The sequence below is a fragment of the Macaca thibetana genome, chromosome 7 (genome assembly GCF_024542745.1).
Source record: "Macaca thibetana thibetana isolate TM-01 chromosome 7, ASM2454274v1, whole genome shotgun sequence".
Taxonomy (NCBI): domain Eukaryota; kingdom Metazoa; phylum Chordata; class Mammalia; order Primates; family Cercopithecidae; genus Macaca; species Macaca thibetana.
This window is the reverse complement of record NC_065584.1, coordinates 97,987,419-98,010,468: the sequence shown is the minus strand read 5'-3', so window position 1 is coordinate 98,010,468 and position 23,050 is coordinate 97,987,419. Positions and strand designations below refer to the sequence as shown.

The 23,050-nt window shown below is 46.6% G+C and overlaps 1 protein-coding gene across 1 annotated transcript in view; it reads right to left on the bottom strand.

Annotated features, from left to right (window-relative positions):
- Positions 1-263: 263 nt before the first annotated feature.
- FAM174B (family with sequence similarity 174 member B) overlaps positions 264-23,050 on the bottom strand; it is a 36,888-nt gene continuing 14,101 nt past the window's right edge. The window contains exons 2-3 of the mRNA XM_050798050.1: positions 11,761-11,892; positions 264-991 (exon numbers count right to left, since the gene is read on the bottom strand). Coding sequence (XP_050654007.1) covers positions 988-991; positions 11,761-11,892 — 136 coding nt within the window. The 3' untranslated portion in view covers positions 264-987. The remainder of the gene's footprint in view (positions 992-11,760; positions 11,893-23,050) is intronic.

Sequence of the window (23,050 nt, the reverse complement as noted above, 5' to 3'; positions counted from 1 at the left end):
GCACAAAGAATGCTGCTAATCACAAGCTGCCTAGCACTTTCCTTTCCCTTCAGAGAAGGAGAAACTTTTATCACACATGTGCACATGAGCACAAGTGCACACAGTTTTTCCCTGATACTAGAAATTCTTTGTGAAGTAGCCATGCTGATTTCTGGCTAAACCTTTTTTTTTTAAGAAAGAGAAAGAAAGGAAAGAAAAGAAAGAAAAAGAAAGAAAGAAAGAAAGAAAGAAAGAAAGAAAGAAAGAAAAGAAAGAAAGAAAGAAAGAAAGAAAGAAAGAAAGAAAGAAAGAAAGAAAGAAAGAAAGAAAGAAAGAAAGAAAGAAAGAGAGAGAGAAGGGAGGGAGGGAAGGAGGGAGGGAGGGAGGGAGGGAGGGAGGGAGGGAGGGAGGGAGGGAGGGAGGGAAAGGAACCACAGATGTGTCCAGGTCTGGAAGGGGCTGACCAGCTCTAAGCACATGCACCTTGAACTCTGACACAGGTAATGCCAAAATGAGGCCAGGACCTGACCAAGCCAAAAAAACAGCAAAGGATCAGATGGGGTCCAATGTGTAGATCCAGTAGAGAAGAATGTCAGAAATTCTAAATACACAGTTGGACATCCTTCAGGCTTGTTTTAGATTCTTGATCCTCCTGATCTCTTTTACTATTGTCAACAATTGTCTTAAAAAAACTTTTTTAAAATCAACATGTTTCTACCCTTTGCTCCGTAGCAAGGCACAAAGCCTCTTACACGGGGAGTAGAAGTGGGGGACACTTTAAAGGGGCGCCCAAAGGGTGGCAGAAGCAACTCCGCTGTGGTGATGTGGAAACGAGCTTGCCAGTGACACTCTGAGCAGACGCCTGACACCCACGATGGAGCTGGGGTTTTATACATAACGTTCATTTTGGTTTCAACACCTCTGACGTGAGAGGGCTTCCAGGTCTTCACACCCCAGGTTGCAGCTGACCAACTTTCCACAGGATGCCAACAGGCTGGGAAACAGGTTTTACCTAAAAGAAAGGGAAGGACAAGTCAGCCCCTTCCCGCAGAGCCCCGCACCCATTCTGACCCCTCCTGAACATCTCTATCCCTCACCCTCTCAGCCATTGAAAAGGTCACAGTCCCCAGCCACAGGACCTTTGAGTGTGCTGTCTGGAAGGCACAATCCACTCTTCCAGCAAACCCCCTCCCTCCCCTCAGCTCCCAACTAAGGATCCCTCCCCCAGCTCCCCACACAGACTCCCTAGAACATAACCTCTTTCTCCTTGTATCTATCCCTCCTTGCCAGCACTTCCAGGGTGTTTACACTAGGGGTTGGAAAACTTCTTCTGTAACAATCCAGAGAGGAAATACTGTAAACTCTGCAGGTCCCGCAATCACGGTGATAACTCCTCAACCCTGCTGTGGTGGTGGAACAGCAGCCACAGCAAGAAATGCTTGGCCATGGCTGTGTTCCAGTAAAGTCTTATTTATAGACACTGAAATTTGAATTGCATATTACTTTCTCTTGTCATAAAATAGTATTTTTCCTTTAGTTCTTTTTCAACCATTAAAATGTGAAAATCATTCTTGGCTCCTGAGCTGTACAAAAACAGACAGCGGGCTGGATTTGGCCCCTGGGCCATAGTTTGTTGACCCCTGGCTTATGTATCTGATTAGCGTTGGTCTCTTGCTTAGACTGGGAGCTTGAGACAAAAGCCACGTCTAAGCTTCCTTACCTTTAAACCCCAGGCCCACACCACAGTGTCAGACAACATAAGAAGTACAATAAATAAGTTTAAGCCAGGCATGGTGGCTCAAGCCTGTAATCCCAGCACTTTGCGAGGCCGAGGCGGGTGGATCACATTCTGGCTAACACGGTGAAACCGCATCTCTACTAAAAATACAAAAAACTAGCCAGGCGTGATGGCGGGCACCTGTAGTCCCAGCTACTCAGGAGGCTGAGGCAGGAGAATGGCGTGAACCCGGAGGCAGAGCTTGCAGTGAGCCAAGATTGCGCCACTGCACTCCAGCCTGGGCGACAGAGCGAGACTCCGTCTCAAAAAAAAAAATAAGTTTAAAAACTGAATCTGCGGCCAAGCGTGGTGTCTCACGCCTGTAATCCTAGCACTTTGGGAGGCCACAGCGGGTGGATCACTTGAGGTCAGGGGTTCGAGACCAGCCTGGCCAACATGGTGAAACCCTATCTCTACTAAAACTACAAAAATTAGCCAGGTGTGGTGCCACACGCCTGTAATCCCAGCTACTTAGGAGGCTAAGGCATGAGACTCACTTGAACCCAGGAGGCAGAGGTTGCAGTGAGCTGAGATGGCACCACTGTACTCCAGTCTGGGTGACAGAGAAAGACTCTGTCTCAAAAAAAAAAAAAAAAAAAAAAAAAAAACTGAATCTGCTCAAGACATCATCAAAAGGGACTTTAGAAAAGGAGGGAAAATTTGACCAGTTAAAGCTGCCACCATCACCTCTTGATGTTTGATTATGAGCATTATATAATTACATGAGTGAAAATAACAAGGATTTAATAGAATTTACAAAATAATGAACTGCCTGTCATAATATTACATAATACCAAATATATTACCATATCAGGTAGCTATTTACTAGAAGATGTAAACATCCTATTTTTAGGAAATACATAATTATTTGCAGGAAAGGGCCATGATATATATAACTTACCCTCCAATGGTTTAGTAAAAACCGTTTGTGTGCACACACACACATATATACACGGATGAATCAGAAAGCAAACAGGCAAAAAACGTTAACAGGAAAAGATGAGTTAAAAGTACAAGGGAGTTCCCTACACTATTTTTATTTTTGCATGAAATTTAATTTTTTTTCCACATAAAAAGTTGTTTAAAGAGAAAACATAAGCCAGGCACGGTGGGTCATGCCCGTAATCCCAGCACTTGGGGAGGTCCAGTTAGGAGAATCGCTTGAACCCAGTAGTTAGAGACCAGCCTGGGCAACATAATGAGAGCTTGTCTCTACAAAAACTACAAAAATTAGCTGGACATGGTGGCGTGTGTCTGTAGTCCTAGCTACCCAAGAGGCTGAGTGGGATGATCACTTGAACCCAGGAGGTTGAGGCTACAGTGAGCCAATATCTTGCCACTGCACTCCAGCCTGGGTGACAGAGCAAGATCATCTCAAAAAAAAAAAAAAAAAAAAAACCCTACTCAACAGACTAGAGAAAGAGAAAAGTCTCCAGCAAGCCATGTCCAAGCTGTACAGGAGGCTGGCTTTCTTATACTGATCCCCTGGCCCCTTCTGTGGGTTGGGGAGTCGGGGGATCTATCCTCTCAAACCAACATCTCAAAGCCCAAGCACTCATACCCCCCACTGCAAAGAGGAAGGGACTAAGGACCCCCAATGTTAAGGCTCCTACCAGGTCTGACTCCACCATCAGGCCTTCCACTGCCTCTTGCTGCAAGGTCAAAGTCGAGGATGAGGGGTGGGGGCACAGGAACTGAGGAGGAGCAGTGAAGATTTCAAAGACCAAGAATCAGAGCTGAGGGCAGGGACCTGATCACCATAGCTGTGCCAGAGCAGATCTGGCCACAGCAGGCCTGTGGGCTCTGGAGAAAGCAGCTGGCAGAATCAACGGAGATGCAAACTCTGTACCACTGCCATGCTGAAATTCACCTCTGTGAGTGTCTGGGCATCCCACGGGACTGCTCTGAATCTTACGGGGATCCCCTACCAGGCTGTTTGCCCTCACCTCACCCTCAGGTTGCTGTCTCTATCCGTGTACTTAAGAAACGCCCACACGTACACAAGGTAGGGAGCCACACTGCTCATCACAGAATCCTTCACACTCCTCCACAGGGAGAAGTCCACCCGCACATGGCAACGCCTGCCCAGGTCAGGCCTGGCCACTGGCTCTCTGGGTCTCTCCAGGAGATGGTAGAGCCATACCCCAAGTTTCAGCCATGTAGTTGGCTGGGCCTTCAGGCTCTCTGGGGTGACTGGGACTCAGGAACAATACTCCAGGGACAGTGGAGGGAACAGGCTGTCTCCAGAGGAGGCTGGTTGTAAAGTCCTGGCTCTCTCAACGTCATCTAGCTGTTTCCCTGTGGCCATCTATGGGCCAGAAGCTTTGGGGTTCCCCCGAGGAGTGGCTTGGGGGACACAGGCTCAAAGCTGCCGCTCACCCAACATCCCTATGCTGGCTCAAACGTCCCTGTGCCTGCACCTGCTGTAACTTCTCCCTGGAATGCCCTCACTACTCCCTGCACGTTGAGCCACCTTGGGCTCATTTCCTGGTCCTCTCAAACTCGTAAGTTTCACCTCCTCTGGGAAGAACTTACTGCCCTCTTCCTGGCTGCCCACAGTACCTGTTCCTTCCTCTGTGAGAGCCAGGTGGTCTTAGAAGTGGCCATGCTCAGCCAGGCACAGTGGCTCACACCTGTAATCCCAGCATTTCAGGAGGCCAAGGCGGGCAGATCACTTGATGTCAGGAGTTCGAGACCAGCCTGACCAACATGGTGATACCCCATCTCTATTAAAAATACAAAAATTAGCTGGGCGTGGTAGCGGGCGCCTGTAATCTCAGCTATTCAGGAGGCTGAGGCAGGAGAATCGCTTGAGCCCGGGAGGCAGAGGTTGCAATGAGCCAAGATCGGGCCACTGCACTCCAGCCTGGGCAACAAGAGTGAGGCTCCATCTCAAAAAAAAAAAAAAGAACAAGTGACCATGCTCCTGCTGTCTCCCACTCTCAACACAGGCCCCTCGAGGGCAAGGCCAGGCTTACATAGCCTGTACTCATGGTGAAGGGAATTATCAGGCTCACCAACTAGACACACTCTAGATGACAAGCAGAGATTCCAAAAGGCCTCTCTCAGCCCCCCTTCTCATTCCCCAGAACTGCCAAATTGCTAGTGACATTTCATTGTTAAGGTAAGTCAGAAAGAGTCAATGCCGACCACCACCCCCACCAAAATCTCTGTAGGAAGTGAAGGCATATTTAGCTGCCACGGCCCAGGCTTGTTCAGATTCCCCACTGTGCTATAGGATGACACCGGGTTACAACCATCCCACACAAGGAGAATGACATGTCCCCACTTGCGTCTGGCCCATGTTTTACAAGAAGCTTGTCTGACAGGCGAAATAGCTGTCAATACAGGAGCACCTGTTGCAGCACCTGTCAGTGGCGTCCGGCACCCTGGCAGCTGACCTCTCTGTGCAGCCGGCAAGGACACCCTGGGAAGAGGACGCAGCGGCCCCACGAGTGAATGACGGAGAAGCCAGAGGGAGGAGGCCTGGCCTGTCTGTGAGTATGTCTGAGACAGAGAGATGCGGGGACACCACCACCATGTGTCATGTGTCCCTGCTTCCATCCAGGGACACACAAGAAAAGAACACCTGAAAAACATGGCTTGCTTTTGCAAAAGCATTGATACTTAGAATGATTTGTGTTGTTCGTCTTTCCTTCCTTCCTTCCTTCCTTCCTTGGTTCCCTCGTTTCTTTTTCTTTCTTTCCCTTTCCTCTTTGTTTGTTTGTTTGATCAGATTCCTGTTCACATAGGCTCCATCCTTGTAGACATAAGACACAAGAATTTTTAAGGTGCCCTGGCTTTGAGCGAGACACCTTAAATGAAAACTGCCCGCAGGCTGCCAATATTGCTTCCCAAACAAAAATTCTCCGGGCGATGCCCATTTTTAACACATATGCTCTGCATTCTGCAAGGAAGAGGACTGGCAGAGGTTTATTCAAACTGGTCTGGGGATGGCTTCCGATGCTGTTTCAGATAGTTACCCTGCAAGTCACTGGCTCCCCTCCGGTTCCTTCCAGGCCTCAGAAGCTCATGATGCCCATTGTTTCCATACCCACCGCCCAGGCAGCTGTCCATCTGTTGATGCTCCTAACAGTTCACCCTCAGAAGACCACGAGGAAGCATGGGGTGCTCAGCCATTCAGAGGTCCTCAGTAAGTAGAAGCAGCTGCAAGAAGTCACTGCCTTGAGTGTGTTTAGCAACTGCCATGAGGGCATCCATGGGGACTCAGAGCTCCCGGGTAGCAAGCCAGGTCTGTTTTCCCATACTCCCTGCCTACCCTGCAGAGGCCTCATGCTGCAAGCCGCACAAAAATGCCCTTGGTTTCCAAGACAAGACACCAGCCAAAGCCCTCAGCATTACAGCGGAAATCTCATGGGTTTCTAATTATACTCCCGAAGGAAGCCCTACCCACAAGAGGGTGGGAAGCAGGGATTTCTAGAATGCACGTCCACACACCCCACGGGGCCACATCTTTTCCACATATAAGAAGCGGGGACAGGGACCTCCCTCTTGGCAGGGAGGCAGGGCTGGCAGGAGCAGCGCGTTCTCCCAGCAGTGTGCCTTTGGGCTGCGCCTGTCACAGCTGCTGGGCCGCCTGCCACACACACGGGAGGAAGAGCCCACATCTCTCTCGTCCTGGGGGACACCAAAGTCTCCTGTAATAAACCGGGAATGCAAAGAGGCCCAGAGCATCCACACAACTGCACACTAGGCAACAAAGCTCAAAACACATGCAGCGGAAACCCAAATGCCTCTTGAAAGATAGAACCATTTCAAAACCCCAGGGTACACTTATACTCCAGTTAGCTATCATTTCTCCCTTCTAATTAGCCTTTTTAAGTACAGAGTTAGAGACTCATTTCTACAGAACTCCTCCCTCCCTCCCCAAACTCTGGCCCTACACACTTGAGGTCTTATCTCCTACGCTGCCTGTATTCTTATTCCTCCTTCATTTCCTACCTGGCTGAAAACTTTGAGGGGAAAAAAAAAAAAAAAAAAAAAAAAAAAAAAAACCTGGCTGATAGGCAAAGGCTCTAGGTCACAAGATGTTCTCAGAGAGTTGCCTGGGAAAGAATAAGAAGCAGGTTACTCTGCCTTACTGCCCTGGTGCCAAAAACGTGATTTTCCTCTTTCCACTCAATCATAAAATAACCCAAAGTCATGATTCATCTGATTTAAATGTAGTCTGTTTCCTAGAGAGAACTGAAACATTTGGCTGAGTTATGTCTAAATGGGAAAAACAAGTACCTGTGAACAGATTAGCAATGTGCAGACAAAGAAGTTCACAAAAACATTAAACCAAACATGCAATGTCCTAAACTCTTTGTTCTTTCACACCTATTGACCTGAAAAGTTGCTCATGATTCATTGTTTGGGTAGAAAAATGTGCCAAAACAGCGTGTATAATACAGTCTTATTTCTATAAAAAAGAAAGTTCCACATATATGTACTCACACACACTCTAGTGGTTACTGGTAAGTAGTGAGATGATAGGTAATTGTATCTTTCCTGTTTATTATCTGTATTTTCTACAGCTTAACATTACCTCTGTAACAAGAAAAGCCAGCACTACTTAGTCTTTCTAAACAGTCACTCATCTTTAGGCCTGAGGACTGCAGTGGGCTCGTGTCTAGTGACTCACCTCCAAGTTCACTCACATTCTGATTTTATTTCAACCACAAACAGCACAAACTTCTCAAGGAAGGAAAGCAGAAAAGGCAAAAGAAGAGATAAAACGTTTAAGGACTTGGGAGCAGGGACAAGGACTCTTCTTAGTCCCAGATGACATATCTACACAGAAGACCCAAAGATTCCACATTTATCCTACAAGAATTAATAAAAGTTTAGCAAGGTTGCTGGATTTTTGTTTAAAAATCAGTATCTTTTAAAAATAACTGCAATAAACAAAAAGTTTAAGGATAATATTTTTTTAAGAGACATCAGAGACAAAGTCATGAATCATGAGGTGGCGGCTTGCAGAGAAATCTGCTTTTGACACTGTCCCCAGAATGACAGCAGAGAGAACCTGGCAGCCCCAGAAGCAGAAACCCAGGCATGGAGATTGATCGGTGGGGCAAAGGGGTTCTTTAAGGCTGATGGTCTGGAGCGGAAAACTAATACAGAGGGATCTGCAGGGTCCGGAGTTTCTGCCTAGAATAGGGGCAGAGGAGACACCACTAAGGTGCTTCAGGAAGCTAACACTATTCCTGTATTGAAAACCACCAAGTGTTGGCCAGGTGCCATGGCTCACACCTGTAATCCCAGCACTTTGGGAGGCCAAGGCAGGTGGATCACGAGGTCAAGAGATTGAGACCATCTTGGCCAACATGGTGAAACCCCATCACCACTAAAAATACAAAAAATCAGCTGTGCATGGTGGTACATGCCTGTAGTCGCAGCTACTCAGGAGGCTGAGGCAGGAGAATTGCTTGAACCTGAGAGGCGGAGGTTGTGGTGAGCCAAGATAGTGCCACTGCACTCTGGCCTGGGCGACAGAGAAAGATTCCATCTCAAAAAAAAAAAAAAAAAAAAAAAAAAAAAAACCACCAAGTGTTGACGGGTCCCGCACTATTGCTGTGTCAGATAGAGATGGAATGCACATCATTAAAGTGGCCAACGAAAATGATCCAGAGCATGCCTGCAGACCAGGGGTCTCACTTACTTTTGCCCTTGCAACACACCAGCCAGCAAGCCAACCTGGACTTCCAAACACAAGCTTGGACTTGTCTGTTAACTTTAATACCCACCAGGTGGTTTACCTTTAGTAGTTTACCTTTAGTAGTTAGTCTGTTTCACAGCCAGCAGCAGTGCCAATATGGCACTCATTGTCAGCCTAGAAAAGGAACTCGCTCCATTGTTTGAAGAACAGAGACAAGCTGTGGAAATTTCTTAATCTGACACTGGTTTCAATGTGTGCCTTATCTTCATCATACCAGACACAACATCAGTCCAGCAACCAGGCCACAATAATACGGATGTCTATGCCCTCAGGGAAAGGCCCCTTTTCCCACCTTCTAGGAAACAGTCTATAAAGAGAATTTCTGAGCAGATTGATCATTATATTTTTCTTTGTTTAGGGTCTTCTCTTATTTAGTGGGATGTGGAGATACCACAAAAATCGTTGCGTCTATCATTGTTCCCATGGAGTTAGCTCAGTCACCAAAGATTGATGAGATGCTGTTCAGTGGCTCAGAATCAAAACACTACATTGATCCACTTGAACCATTAAATGCTCCCTGTTGTACAATATTCCCAGCCCTGCAGGAGGAAGTGGACTCTTGACTGTGAATAGTGATGAGGACATGGTTTTCTTCACATTATATTTTACTTCTTTGTATTGAGTGTGAGACAGATAAAATGGCTTAGCGATAAACTCAATAGAGTCACTAACTTTCCTATGTACACAGTCATCCCTTGTTATCCTCAGAGAATTGGTTCCAAGACCTCCTGCAAAGACCAAAATCCACAGATGCTCAAGTCTTTTATATAAAATGGTATAGTATTTGCAAGTATTCTATGCACATTCTTTAGTATACTTTAAATCATCTCTAGATTATTCCTAATACCTAATACACAATGTAAACACGAGGTAAATAGTTGTTATACTATATTGTTTTTTGGATTTGCATTATTTTCACTGTTGTATTGTTTTTTTCCCAAAATTTTCTTTTTTCTTTTTTTTTTTTTTTAAGACAGGGCCTTGCTCTGTTGCCCAGGCTGGAGTGCAGTGGCATGCTCACGGCTCACTGCAGCCTTGACCTCCCAGGCTCCAGTGATCCTCCCACCTCAGTCTCCCAAGTAGCTGGGACTACAGGCATGCACCACCATGCCTGGCTAATTTTTGCATTATTTTTTTGTGTAGAGGTGGGGTTTCACCATGTGGTCCAGGCTGGTCTCAAACTCCAGAGCTCAAGAGATCTGCACTCCTCGGCCTCTCAAAGTACTGAGACTACAAGCATGAGCCACCATGCCCGAATATTTTCAATTTGTGGTTGGTTGAGCCTGCAGATGTGGAACCCTCAGGTACAGAGGGCTAACTGTGCATTATTTTGTGGTATGGATAAATATTACCAATTGATTTGATTGTTTTCAAAGGGTGCTGCCCTTTACCTAAAATGCAAATTACAGCTAAGGGGATTTTTCTCCCATTCTGCTATCCATAACCAATCCGTTTTAATGCTTTCAAGTTCTTCATAAGATTTAGGTGTGATTCACTAACAAACTCAGCTTCCAAAACCAGTATGTATGTAAACGTGATAATACAGTCTTTTTTCCAGATATGAGTATAAATAAAATAGTACTTTAAAGTAAAAAATTTACATATCAAAATGTAAAACACCTGTGAGAATATATCTAATAAAAATGTATAAATCATTTATACGTAAACTTTTGAAAGTACTGAAGGCCGGGCGCGGTGGCTCAAGCCTGTAATCCCAGCACTTTGGAAGGCCGAGACGGGTGGATCACGAGGTCAGGAGATCGAGACCATCCTGGCTAACACAGTGAAACCCCGTCTCTACTAAAAAATACAAAAAAAAAAACTAGCCGGGTGAGTTGGCGGGCGCCTGTAGTCCCAGCTACTCGGGAGGCTGAGGCAGGAGAATGGCGTAAACCCGGGAGGCGGAGCTTGTAGTGAGCTGAGATCCTGCCACTGCACTCCAGCCTGGGTGACAGAGCGAGACTCCGTCTCAAAAAAAAAAAAAAAAAAAAAAAAAGAAAGTACTGAAAAACATTTTTTTAAATACCCAATAAATGGAAAATCCATTCTCTATTCATGGATTGGAAAAGTCAAAGTAAAAGTGCTGATTCTCCCTAAATTGATCTACAGGCAATGCAGTCCCAATCAAAATCCCAAACACTTGTCTTGCTGAATCTGACAACTGATTTATGCAGAAGGGCCAAGGACCGCCAAGGCTGTGCTGAGGAACACAGGTGTGGAAGGCTCGTCTCCCGGACATGCAGAAGCCACGGAATGTGGGGAGCCCAGACAGGGACAGGCCTGCATTTCTATTCCACTTTTACTACTAATTGGGACTTTGGTCAAGCAATGCCCCTTCTCTGGATCTTCGAGCCCTCATCTCAAAACTCTGCTCATCCTCACCTCTTCCATTAAGAAGCTCACATATTCAAAGTACACCTCAAAATGATCTGAAAACCCACACACTACAATCCTAAAGTCACAAAGTCACCTGCCTTTGGAGCTCATCGGTAAACTCCATCCAAGCAGGAATGCCACCTACCCAGTCACCCACATCCTCAGCTATTGACGTAAGTGAGGCTGAAAGATAAGTTTCTGTTTGGGTGCCCAGTGTGTGGCACACATGGCTGCTTGGGCCGGACCCCCACAGCCAGTGGACATCTAGCTTGTTGTCTGAAGCACAATCCTCCTTTTCCTTCTTTAAAGGTGACTTCGTGTTCTCATTTGGGAAAAGCAATAAATAAGCAATTCTCTGCTGGGTTTCCAGGTGCAGTGTGTTCTAGGAAGGGATCTGATATGGTTTGGCTGTGTCTCCACCCAAATCTCATCTTGAATTGTAGCTCCCACAACTCCCACGTATTGTGGGAGGGACCTGGTAGGTAATTGAATCATGGGGGTGGGTCTTCCCGTGCTGCTCTAGTCCTGACAGTGCATAAGTCTCAAAAGATTTGATGGTTTTATAAGGGGGAATTCCCCTTCACAAGCTCTCTTGCCTGCCATCATCCATGTAAGATGTGACTTTGCTACTCCTTGCCTTCCACCATGATTGTGAGGCCTCTGCAGCCATGTGGAAATGTGAGTCAATTAAACTTCTCCTTATAAATTACCTAGTCCCAGGTATGTCTTTATTAGCAGCACGAAAATGGACTAATACAAGATCAGAGCAGGTCTCTCCATGTGCAGAACATCCCAGGGCCCAACACTTAACCAAAAAACAAGAACACATGGACATCATGCCTGACCTTGAGGTCCCACCAACCCACTGCCCCAAGCCCAGGAGGAAGCCTCTGTCTCCACCCTGTACCTGTATTTGATGTCGAATACTGTGGAGTCCTCATCCTCATCATCCTCTTCATTTAGCGGCGCCATTTCCACTCGCTCAGCTGGAGTGGTGATGATATCATACTTGCGGGTCTTCTTTAACCTCTTTCCTGACCTGCAGGAGAAGAAGCACATTCATGAGAACACAGCTGAGAGAGAAAGAGTCATTGGGCCCAAGCCCCAGAGGACCTGACAGCAACTTAGCAGCTGGTGTTAAGTCAGGTTTCCTTCCTCTGTCTGAGAGCATGAGGATCTGACAGAAGGCAAACCATGCTGCTGCCTCCAGCCTGGCTGCTGAGACCACTCCCAGCAGATTCGGTGAATGCCCTGCTAACCCACTTACGATCATGGGACCTCAAGTGAGTGACTGGCCTTGCTAACCCTTAAAGCAGAGTTCCCTGGCCTGAGCACTAAAAACTCAGTAAGCAAGATAAAGAATACACAAATGCTCTCGCCCTCTCTCTCTCTCTCTCTCTCTCTATATATATATATATATATATATTTTTTTTTTTTTTTTTTTTTTTTTTTTTGAGACAGAGTCTCACTCTGTCTCCCAGGCTTGAGTGCAGTGGCGTGATCTCGGCTCACTGCAAGTTCTGCCTCCCAGGTTCACGCCATTCTCCTGCCTCAGCATCCTGAGTCCCAGGCACCCGCCACCACACCCAGCTAATTTTTTTTGTATTTTTCATAGAGAAGGAGTTTTGCCGTGTTAGCCAGGATGGTCTCGATCTTATGACCTCATGATCCACCCACCTTGCCCTCCCAAAGTGCTAGGATTACAGGCATGAGCCACGGCACCCAGCCACAAACGTAGTATTTTAAGAAGGCAAAATTCATGCTTTTAAAAAAAACCCCAAAGATCAAGATGTCCAATGAGGACCAGGTTTGTCACAGCCTGATGCTTGAGGGTGCTGCCCTATGGGCCAGTCAGGGGAGAGCTGGGTCAGAAATGGGCTGCTCTGTGCTTGTGTGATCAGGGGCAAGTCAGTTCACCTCCCTGAGCTTCCATTCCCTCACAAACCACATTGGATAGGAAAAGTCTTCCTCACAGGTGAGGGAGAACTGCATGAGATGATGCAGTTATGCCTGCACACAGCAGGCTCCTGGCAAAAGTCACTATTAGGGATGATAAAGAGGAGTTAAATATGCTACATCACTACATCGTTTCTCCTAGGTCAAGGGCTTGTGAAAATGAGTCAATTTTGTTTCCATCATGAGGATTCATGAGGAAAATGGTTACAACACTAGAGTGTTCTGGTTTTGTTTCCTTGTTTTGTTTTGTGTTTTAAAGGCAGGCTCTCAGCTGGGTGTGGTGGCTCACACCTGTAATCCTAGCATTTTGGGAGGCCAAGGCAGGCAGATCACGAGGTCAGGAGATTGAGACCATCCTGGATAATATGGTGAAACCCCGTCTCCACTAAAAACACAAAAATTAGCTGGTCATTGTGGCAAGCGCCTGCAGTCCCAGCTACTCAGGAGGCGCGGCAGGAGAATCACTTGAGCCGGGAGGCAGAGGTTGCAGTGAGCTGAGATCGCACCACTGCACTGCAGCCGGCGACAGAATGAGACTCCGTCTCAAAATAAAATAAAATAAAATAAAGACAGGGTCGTATTCTATCACCTAGGCTGGAGTGCAGTGGTGCAATCATAGTTCACTGCAGCCTCAACCTCCCAGACTTCAGTAACCCTTTCACCTCAGCTTCCTGAGAAGCTGGGACTACAGGCACATGCCTCCAAACCTGGCTGGATTTTTTTTTCTATCTGTAGTAGAAATGAGGTCTTGTTATGTTGCCCAGGCTGGTCTCGAACTCCTGAACTCAAGTGATCCTCCCGCCTCAGCCTCTCAGAGTGCTGGGATGACAGGCATGGGCCACCAAGCCAGACCTAACACTATGTTTTTACCTTTAGGATGGTAGAGAGTCACCGTGGGCTGCAGGGAAAGCACTGACACAAGCCACTTCAGCCTCTAGCCTAAGACTCTCTGCACAAAGGCTGTGATATGTATCAGAACATGGCTAGAAGGTCTAGGATACCACTGGGAATAACACTATTAGTGTGATGACTAACGTTCTTTGTGTTTGTTCCTCCACTCTCTTGAACTTTTTCCTAATTGCTTTGTATTCACTGATGTCCCTCCTTTTTCAGAATATTTAATACTGTCTATGAGAAACCAGCCAACCCAGAAAGTCATAAACAGGGCACTGAAGAATCAGGTTCCCTACACATTCTTCTTGCTGACTGTAAGCTATTCCTGAGTGGAGACCACATCAAAGGCACACACGAGATCTCTTTGTCTTCAGCACAGAGAAACTCTCCAGTAAGTTGGCAAAATGAATGAAAACAGAACTTCACTTTCAGGTTTTCTAAAAATTTCTTAGCAACAGCAACTTGGTCTTGTCTTAACTGATATGATTTACCAAAAACATGGTTTACCAAAGTGTCACATCATGTCTTTGGCATAAAGCAACCTACACAACCCACAGCACCCACTTCTCATGTTTCCTTGCGTAAAGAAAAGGAGTAGGATTTTGGAAGAGGGGGAAAAATCAGCTGTAAAGTCTGATGACACCCAAGCCTCATCACACAGCATTTTTCCTCTCTGCTTTCATCACAGGTGCATACACACACACACACACACGCTTGCGCGCGAGCACAGGCATGGGTGTGAATCTACCTGGATTCTGAACACAGGATAAAGCATGGTGCAGATGCCAAGCCTTGTGGTAAGAGGATAAACCAAAGGGGCATACAGCCAGTCACCTTGCCAGTAGCCTTGGGACAACAGTATTTAGGAAGCAAGCTTTGTGTGGGACTTAAATGCTAACTTTATAAACAGTTGGATTCACATTCTCTCCCCCAAGAGATTCTTCTCTCCACCTCCCTCCAAAGGAGTAAAATAAATCTCTGCATTCTGCCCTGGATGACTTATGATCCCGGACCAATTCCATCTCAACACTGGAAGGGGGAAATTTAAGCCCAGAAGTGGATCCAAATGCCACAAGCAATCCAAGACAAAACCACAAGAAAAACCACCCATCCTCAAACCTCTGAGTCTAGGGTCAAACTCCTGATCTACACGCCTTTCTCGGGAAGACAGCCCTAAATCCCTGTCCAGACAAGTTGTGGCTATCTGGCAGGAAAGCTTGGCTTCTGCAAAGGGGCAAGGCTGGACTGTCCATTTCTGACATGCAGCTGAACAAGCATCTGGAACAGTAGAAAAGGAAATGTCCTGCAAACCCAAGGACATGAGAAAGTCCCCTGTGGACCTTCAAAAGGACACACCCAGATGGCTTCAGGCTGAGGAGTCATAGTCATGTTTGTGACTCTTTTTCAGGCATCGCAAAGCCCAGAAAATGCAAAATCGGATTCGCAAACCTCATTGCATACTTGGAACTTGGTGCCTCATGTAGTCATTGGCCCTGGGGCAGGACTGATGGCTGACCCTGGGAGAAGGCTCTGGAGGCTCTGACTTCAGCCCTGGCCCTGCCTTGTGGGAGTGAATCCCGGGAACCTATAAAATCACTCTTCCTTCTCTATAATCTTATTGTTCATGTATAGAGTCTCACAATAAGAAAATTAGCCTGCTGAGCTAAAATAAGGCCCTTGAACACCAACCCATGGGAGAAGGAAGAAAACTACACTAGCATCTAGAACACTGTGGCCCATGATGCTTTAATGCCAGCCTCTGCAGCCAAGCAACCCCAGAAAATAAAAAATCCCAAGATTATATACCAAAGGCGTGATGCCTAATGCTCCTATGACAACTTGAGTGGGCCACAGGGTGCCCAGACGTTTGGTCACACTGTCTGCGAGGATGGCCCTAGATGAGATTAACAGTGGAATCAACGGGCTCTGAGTACAGCAGATGGCCCTCCCTAATGTGCGTGGGCCCCATCCACGCAGTTGAAGGCTTGAATAGAATAAAAAAACAGAGCCTTCCCTCAGGGAGTAGGAGAACTCCTCCTGTCTAACTGCCTTCCAACTCGGACATCAGTTTTTTCCTGCCTTGGGACGCAAACTGAAACATCGGCTCTTTGTGACTCTGCAGCTTGTCTGCATTTAGGCTGGACCTTATACCACCAGCCCTCCTGGGTCTCCAGCTTACAGATGGCAGATCCTGGGACTGTCAGCCTCCATAATCGCATCAGTTGATTCCTTACAATAAGCCTCTCTCTCTCTCTCTCTCTCTCTCTCCCCACCTCCCTCCTCTCTCTCTCTCTAGCTCTCTCTCCACACATATACACACACACACCCTATTGATTCTGTTTCCCTGAAGAATCCAAATACAAAAGGCTGTTAGCAAGAGTCCTCGTGTATGCTTCAAATGCCAGTTTTGACATAATGAGCTGAAGAAATTACATTTCAAACAAACAACCCTCTGAAACACAACTCTCTTTACAAAAGAAGAGCAATTTCTGCTGTTTCCACTGCTGGGTGTGTTAATAGGGATAAAACTGAGACTTCTGAGAAGTTTAAAGACATTGAGACACATTCCCAGCTGAGGTGCACCGGCTGTGTTGACAAGGGTCTCTGTGGATGGTGGGCAGGAAACCTCACAGCGTATAAATGGAGTTGGGGGTACAGGGACAGGGCAGTGGGAGTGGGGGTGCGGGAAATCTTCACACCTTTTTTTTTTTTTTTTTTTTTTTGAGACAGAGTCTCACTCTGTAGCACAGGCTGGAGTGCAGTGGCACAATCTTGGCTAACTGCAACCTCCACCTCCGAGGTTCAAGCAATTCTCCCTGCCTCAGCCTCTGGAGCAGCTGGGATTACAGGCACCTGACACCATGCCCAGCTGATTTTGGGATTTTTAGTAGAGATGGGATTTCGCCATGTAGGCCAAACTGGTCTTAAACTCCTGACCTCAGGTGATCTGCTGCCTCGGCCTCCCAAAGTGCTGGGATTACAGGCATGAGCCACCATGCCCAGCACATTTCTCAAATTAAAAGAACTCTTCCTTTACTAACTGTGCACCAGTGAGAAGCCGGGAAATTTAGGAACAGAGCCAATCAGCATTTTCCACATACCTTGAGATCCACAAGCCTGTCTGAACAGTGGGCTCACAGAACAGTGCAGTTCTGCCTCAGAGAGAGAGAATGTGAGAAAATGGGAAAATAAAGTGCATTCGAAGCCTAAAAAACCTAATCAAGTCTGGCTCTTCTTCTCTAAGTGTAGATTCTTTAACATGTCTTTTTAAATAATAGTCCATAAGGCTGGACACAGTGGCTCACGCCTGTAGTCCCTGCTACTTGGGAGGCTGAGGCAGGAAATCACTTGAACCCAGTAGACGGAGGTTGCAGCAAGCCGAGATCTCGCCACCACACTCCAGCCTGGGTGACAGAGTGAGAGCCTGATTCAAAATAATAATAATAGTCCCTAAAAGTTGAATTTTTCCTGGGTGCCAGCTAAGCAATTTAAATTTGTGATCAAATGCAAAACATCTAAAGCACCCTGCAAGGCACGTGCTGCTGGTATCCCTGTCTTACAACTGAGGAGACTGAGGCTCAGGGAAGCCGACTTACCCATAGCCATGTAGCTAATTAGTGGCAGAGCCAGGGTTTGAAGCAGGCAGTCCAATGACCAGAAGACTTGCAGTGGGGCCTCCTTCCCACATGGGTGAGTGAAAGTGCCACACAACTACCCATGGTCTGAAATGTGCCGCGGAGATAGGCTGCATGGGGCTTGAGAGTACAGACTATGGAAGCAACTCAGGAAAATCACAGGGCATAGTGAGCACATATGACCCTTTAGAGGGCCAGGGGGTGCTCCAGCTCAGACCTCCCCAACAGGTCGCCTTAAGCCATCCCTGGCATGCCCTGCTCTGTCACTCCCACTCACTCCCATACAAGAGCCCCACTCCACGTGACACCAGACTTCGCGGCCACTTGACTTCAGCACTAAAAAACTCTTTGCCCTCCCTCATCACACTTTCCGGAACATGTCACTTTGCGCAGCTCACATTTTCATATTCCACACTGATCTGGACACACTTCTAATAAACCCTTTCTAAACTGTGACTCCCGCAGGAGGTGTGCTGGTTTGCAGCCAGCCCACAACCACTTCCTCCCTCCTTTTGGCATCTATATCCTCTGTGCCCTGGGTGAAGCCCCCTCCCACATGGGCCTGGCCACACTGCCAGTTCCAGGAGTGGACGTGAGCCTGGAGCCTGAGCCAATCCAGGTATTGCCATCCCCAGGCCATGGCAATGGCAGGGGAGCAGGGCAGTGGGGAGGGGAAGGCACGACCAACCCGAGCCAATGACCCTCTGCTGTGAAGGCTGGAACAGGGGAGGTGGGTGCCCCTCCCAATAGCCTTGAGGCCCAGATGACATAAGCCATCATGCCACCATCTAGAAACAGAAAATAAAGGCAATATGGTGGAGGGCAGATTGGAAAGAGAGAGACCAAGTCCTAAATTGACTACTAAGCCAGCTCTCCTTAAAAACTACAAACTCTCTTTTTCACCAAAGCCAGCTGGGGCCGGGTTTTCTGTCACACATAACCTAGCAAACCTTAACTGCCTCGAGGTCTCAGGGAAGGCACTGCACGAAGGGAAACCACCACTGTAATCACAATACCTTCTTGGGGCTTTTTCCATATTTTAATAGTTAGCCTTCCACATGTAAGTATAATTTTCCTATATCCTCAAGTCTGTTTAAACCCCAGGTCTCTGCCCCTTATAGAAACAATGAACTATATACACAGAAGCAGAGTGATTTTTTTGCTTAGGGCTACCTATGAGCAGGCTTTCAATGAGGACAAACATCCGGTGACTGCGCCTCCCAGAACTGCCACGAGCCTGAGGCGAAGGCAGAGACTACATGGCTGTGATGAAGCTGAAGTTCCCTGGGTCCCTTTGCGGGCAGTGGGCCAGCCTTGGGAACAGGACCCTCATCTTACCCAGAGACACACGCAGCTCAAGGACAAAGCGCCTGGTTCTAGAAAGAGCCCAGGTTTGCAATCAGACTTGGGTTTGCAGCCTGGTGCCCCCACGTCCAGAGCCTGTCCCCTCAGCTATGTACTGGGTGGTGTTGGGGGCCAGTGAGACAGCAGCCTACGAGGGCAGCCCAGCGAGCACCCCCCATCGAAAAAGGAACTTTGGGAAATAAAGAAGTGAAAAGACACTGCTGGCCCATCGTCCACAGCGGGAATCTTTCTTTTCTGAGATAGGCTATTATTAACCAGGAGGCGTCAACCTGGTTGAGACGTAAAGTGGTCGTTTTATTAATAAATAAATGTCCATACTGTCTTCATAGGAACAGGCAAGGCCAGATAATTTCTAGAAGAGATAAAGCACTGTTCCATCCAAACCAAAACTCATTTCTAACGAGAGAGGAGAGGTTCAAAATTACTTTAGTCTGAAATATAATCCTGAAGCCAGAGGGTTTGTTTACTCAACGGACTGTTGACCAGCTGCTCAGAAACAGGTTTCGTGTGAGTGCTCATACATCCCACTTATGCAAACAAGGAGGCCGAGGGAGGACACCAGCCCCCAGCAGGCCACAGTGGGGAGGCCTTCCTTCCTCGCCCTTCCCCACAAAGAAAACAAAACAGGACTAAACCCTTTAGACTCAATTCAGTTTTGAGTGTGACAGTCAGAGCCACCGACTCTAAGTGCAGAGACTGAGGTTCAGCGCTCAGCCCTGCAATTCCCTTGCTGGTGTGCTTCTGAGCAAGCCTCTCATCATGAACCCAAATTTCTTCATCCATTTCTACTTCCTAGCAGGTGTGGTCCAGATTCTGATGACAGAGCCTCTAACACCTCTCGTTCTACTTACTCCAAGGGGCCACAGGCTTTCTCACTTCTCCTGAGGCCATTCCAGGACATCCCAACCACGCTGGGTTTTCTCCTTCTTCTGAATCCTGCAGCCCCTCTTCATAGGCACATCCCTGCCACTGGGCACCATCTACACATGACCTCCAGGCACGCGGGCCCCTCCTGCATCATCCACAGCACTGTGGATGTACCAGCAGGCACTGTGAGACGGCAACCCTGAGTGCCAGGTAATGCACATGTGATCTCATCACAGCCTCCAGCCAGTGAGGCAAGGAGGGCTCCCGTTATCAAAGCAAGGAAACCAAGGCCAGAAGGCACTGAGTGACCTGCCCCAGGAAGCAAGCAGGGCTCAAATCCAGGTCCATCACACTCCACAACATGAGCCCTTCACACTCCAGCAAGAGGATAGGAACTCACCTCAGACCTCTGGATGTGCCCCAACCCTACGACTCAGCACTCAACAGACACTTCTCAGGACCCAGAGGTGCCCCTGCAAGTTCTTTTGGTTGCCAGCCAGCTCCTGTGATGACCAAAAGCAACCAAAACAAGCTTGTGTCAACAGAAGGAGGGCACGCTGTGCCTCTGACTAGGAAGTTTCAGTCTCATGAAGATTTCAAGCCATCTAAATTAATCTGCAAGCTTAGTGAAATGCAGTAAGATACCAACCAATTTCCACTGAGGATCTATATGAGCTGATTCCAAAATTCATGAGGATGGGAGAAGCAGCAAGAATGGAATAGCCAGGAAAATTCTGTAAAGGAGTTAGATAGTAAAACATGCTGTAAAACTATAATAACTGAACACGGCGTGATATGGTTTGAAACTGTGTCCCCAACCAAATCTCATGTTGAACTGTAATCCCCAGTGCTAGAGGTGGGGCCTGGTGGAAGGTGACTGGATCATGGGGGGTGGGCCTTCATTAATGGTTTAGCACCATTCTCTTCCTTTTGTTCTTATGATAGTGAGTGAGTGCCTGAGAGATCTGGTGGTTTAAAAGTGGGTGATACCTCCCACCTTGCTCTTTGTCTTGCTCCTGCTCCCACCATGTGAGTGTCTACTCCCCCTTTGCCTTCCACCATGATTGGAAGCTTCCTGAGGCCTCCCCAGAAGCAGAAGCTGCCATGCTTCCTGTACAGCATGCAGAACCATTAGACAATTAAAACTCTTTTCTTTATAAATTACCCAGTCTCAGGTATTTCTTTATAGAAGTGCAAGAACAGATTAATACACAGTGGCTTCCCACATTAACAATCAGTTGCTATAGCAGAATAGGAAGTCCAGAAATACACCCAAATACACACTGGAATCTAGTATAGGATAAAGATGGCATTTCAAATGAGTGAGAAAAAGGTAACTCATTAAATATTTTGTTGATAACCACCTATATCTCATGCTTTATATCAGAATAAATTAGATGGATCAGACTTAAATGTAGAAAATAACACCATAAAAGTACTAGAAGAAAATACAGGAGAACTCCAAAATCCGTTTTTTAAAAAGGATGATAAATGTAAACACATAAAAATGTCTTATAGTCAAGGCAAATAGGCCGGGAGCAGTGGCTCACACTAGTAATCCCTGCACTTTGGGAGGCCGAGGTGGGCAGATCACCTGAGGTCAGGAGTTCGAGACCAGCCCAGCTAATATGGTGAAACCCCATCTCTACTAAAAATACAAAAATTAGCCAGGCATGGTGGTGGGCGCCTGTAATCCCAGCTACTTCGGAGGCTGAGGCAAGAGAATTGCTTGAGCACAGGAGGCAGAGGTTGCAGTGAGTGGAGATTGCGCCACTGCTCACCAGCCTGGGTGACAGAGTGAGACTCCATCTCAAACAAACAAACAAAAAAAAGTCAAAGTAAATGATATACTGGGAGAACTATTTCCAACTCATTACAAATTTTGATTTTTGGTTTTTGGTTTTTGGTGGGGTTTTTTTTGTTTTTTTTTTCTTAAGACAGAGTCTCACTCTGTTACCCAGGCAGGAGAACAGTGGCACAATTTTGGCTCACTGTAACCTCTGCCTCCAAGGTTAAAGTGATTCTCCTGCCTCAGCCTCCCAAGTAGCTGGGATTACAGGCACGCACCATCACACTTAGCTAAGTTTTGTATTTTTAGTAGAGATGGGGTTTCACCATGTTGGCCAGGCTGATTTTGACTCCAGACCTCAAGTGATCCACCCACCTCAGCCTCCCAAAGCGCTGGGATTACAGGCAAGAGCCACGGCACCTAGCTAACTCATTATAAATGTTTTAAAATTTAATCTCCTTAATATATATATAGTCCCTGCAAACCAATAACAAAGATCAATAATCTAATTGAAAAATTGGTAAAGAACATAACACAGGCAGTTCACACACACAGACACACACACACAAACCCAAATGGCTCCGCATTCTTAACTATGAAAAAATGTCCAATCTCACTTTCAATAAGAGAAATGAAATTTTGATCTTCACACAGATTCAGTTTTTCACCTATTAATTTAGCAAAAATAGAACTGTCTGAAAACACACTGTTGGCAAGGATGTAGAGAAACACTCTCTCATTACCTGTTTGTGGACATGTAAATTGTTACAACACATACAGAGAGCAGTGTGACAATATCCATCAGTTACAAAAGGTATAGCCCTTAACCAGTAATTCCATTTCTAGGAATTTGTCCTATGTGGCGGAAAGTCAGGGACGCTGAACAGAGGGACGGCTGAAGCCATGGCAGAAGAACATAAATTGTGAAGATTTCATGGACATTTATTAGTTCCCCAAATTAATACTTTTATAATTTCTTACGCCTATCTTTACTGCAATCTCTGAACATAAATTGTGAAGATTTCATGGACACTTATCACTTCCCCAATCAATACCCTTGTGATTTCCTATGCCTGTCTTTACTTTAATCTCTTAATCCCATCATCTTCGTAAGCTGAGGAGGATGTATGTCGCCTCAGGACCCTGTGATGATTGCGTTAACTACACAAATTGTTTGTAGAGCATGTGTGTTTGAACAATATGAAATCTGGGCACCTTGAAAAAAGAACAGGATAACAGCAATGTTCAGGGAACAAGGGAGATAACCTTAAACTCTAACTGCCGGTGAGCCGGGTAGCACAGAGCCATAGTTCTCTTCTTTCAAAAGCAAATAGGAGAAATATCGCTGAATTCTTTTTCTCAGCAAGCGACATCCCTGAGAAACAGAATGCGTCCCTGAGGGAAGGCCTCTGAAATGGCCACTTTAGGGAGTGGCTGTCTTTTATGGTTGAAGCCAAACGATGAAATAAGCCCCAGTCTCCTATAGCACTCCCAGGCTTATTAGGATGAGGAAATTCCCGCCTAATAAATTTTGGTCAGACTGGTTGTCTGCTCTCAAACCCTGTCTCCTGATAAGATGTAATCAAAGACAATGCATGCCCAAAACTTTATCAGCAATTTTAATTTTGCCCCGTCCTGTGATCCTGTGATCTCACCCTGCCTCCATTTGCTTTGTGATGTTTTATTACCTT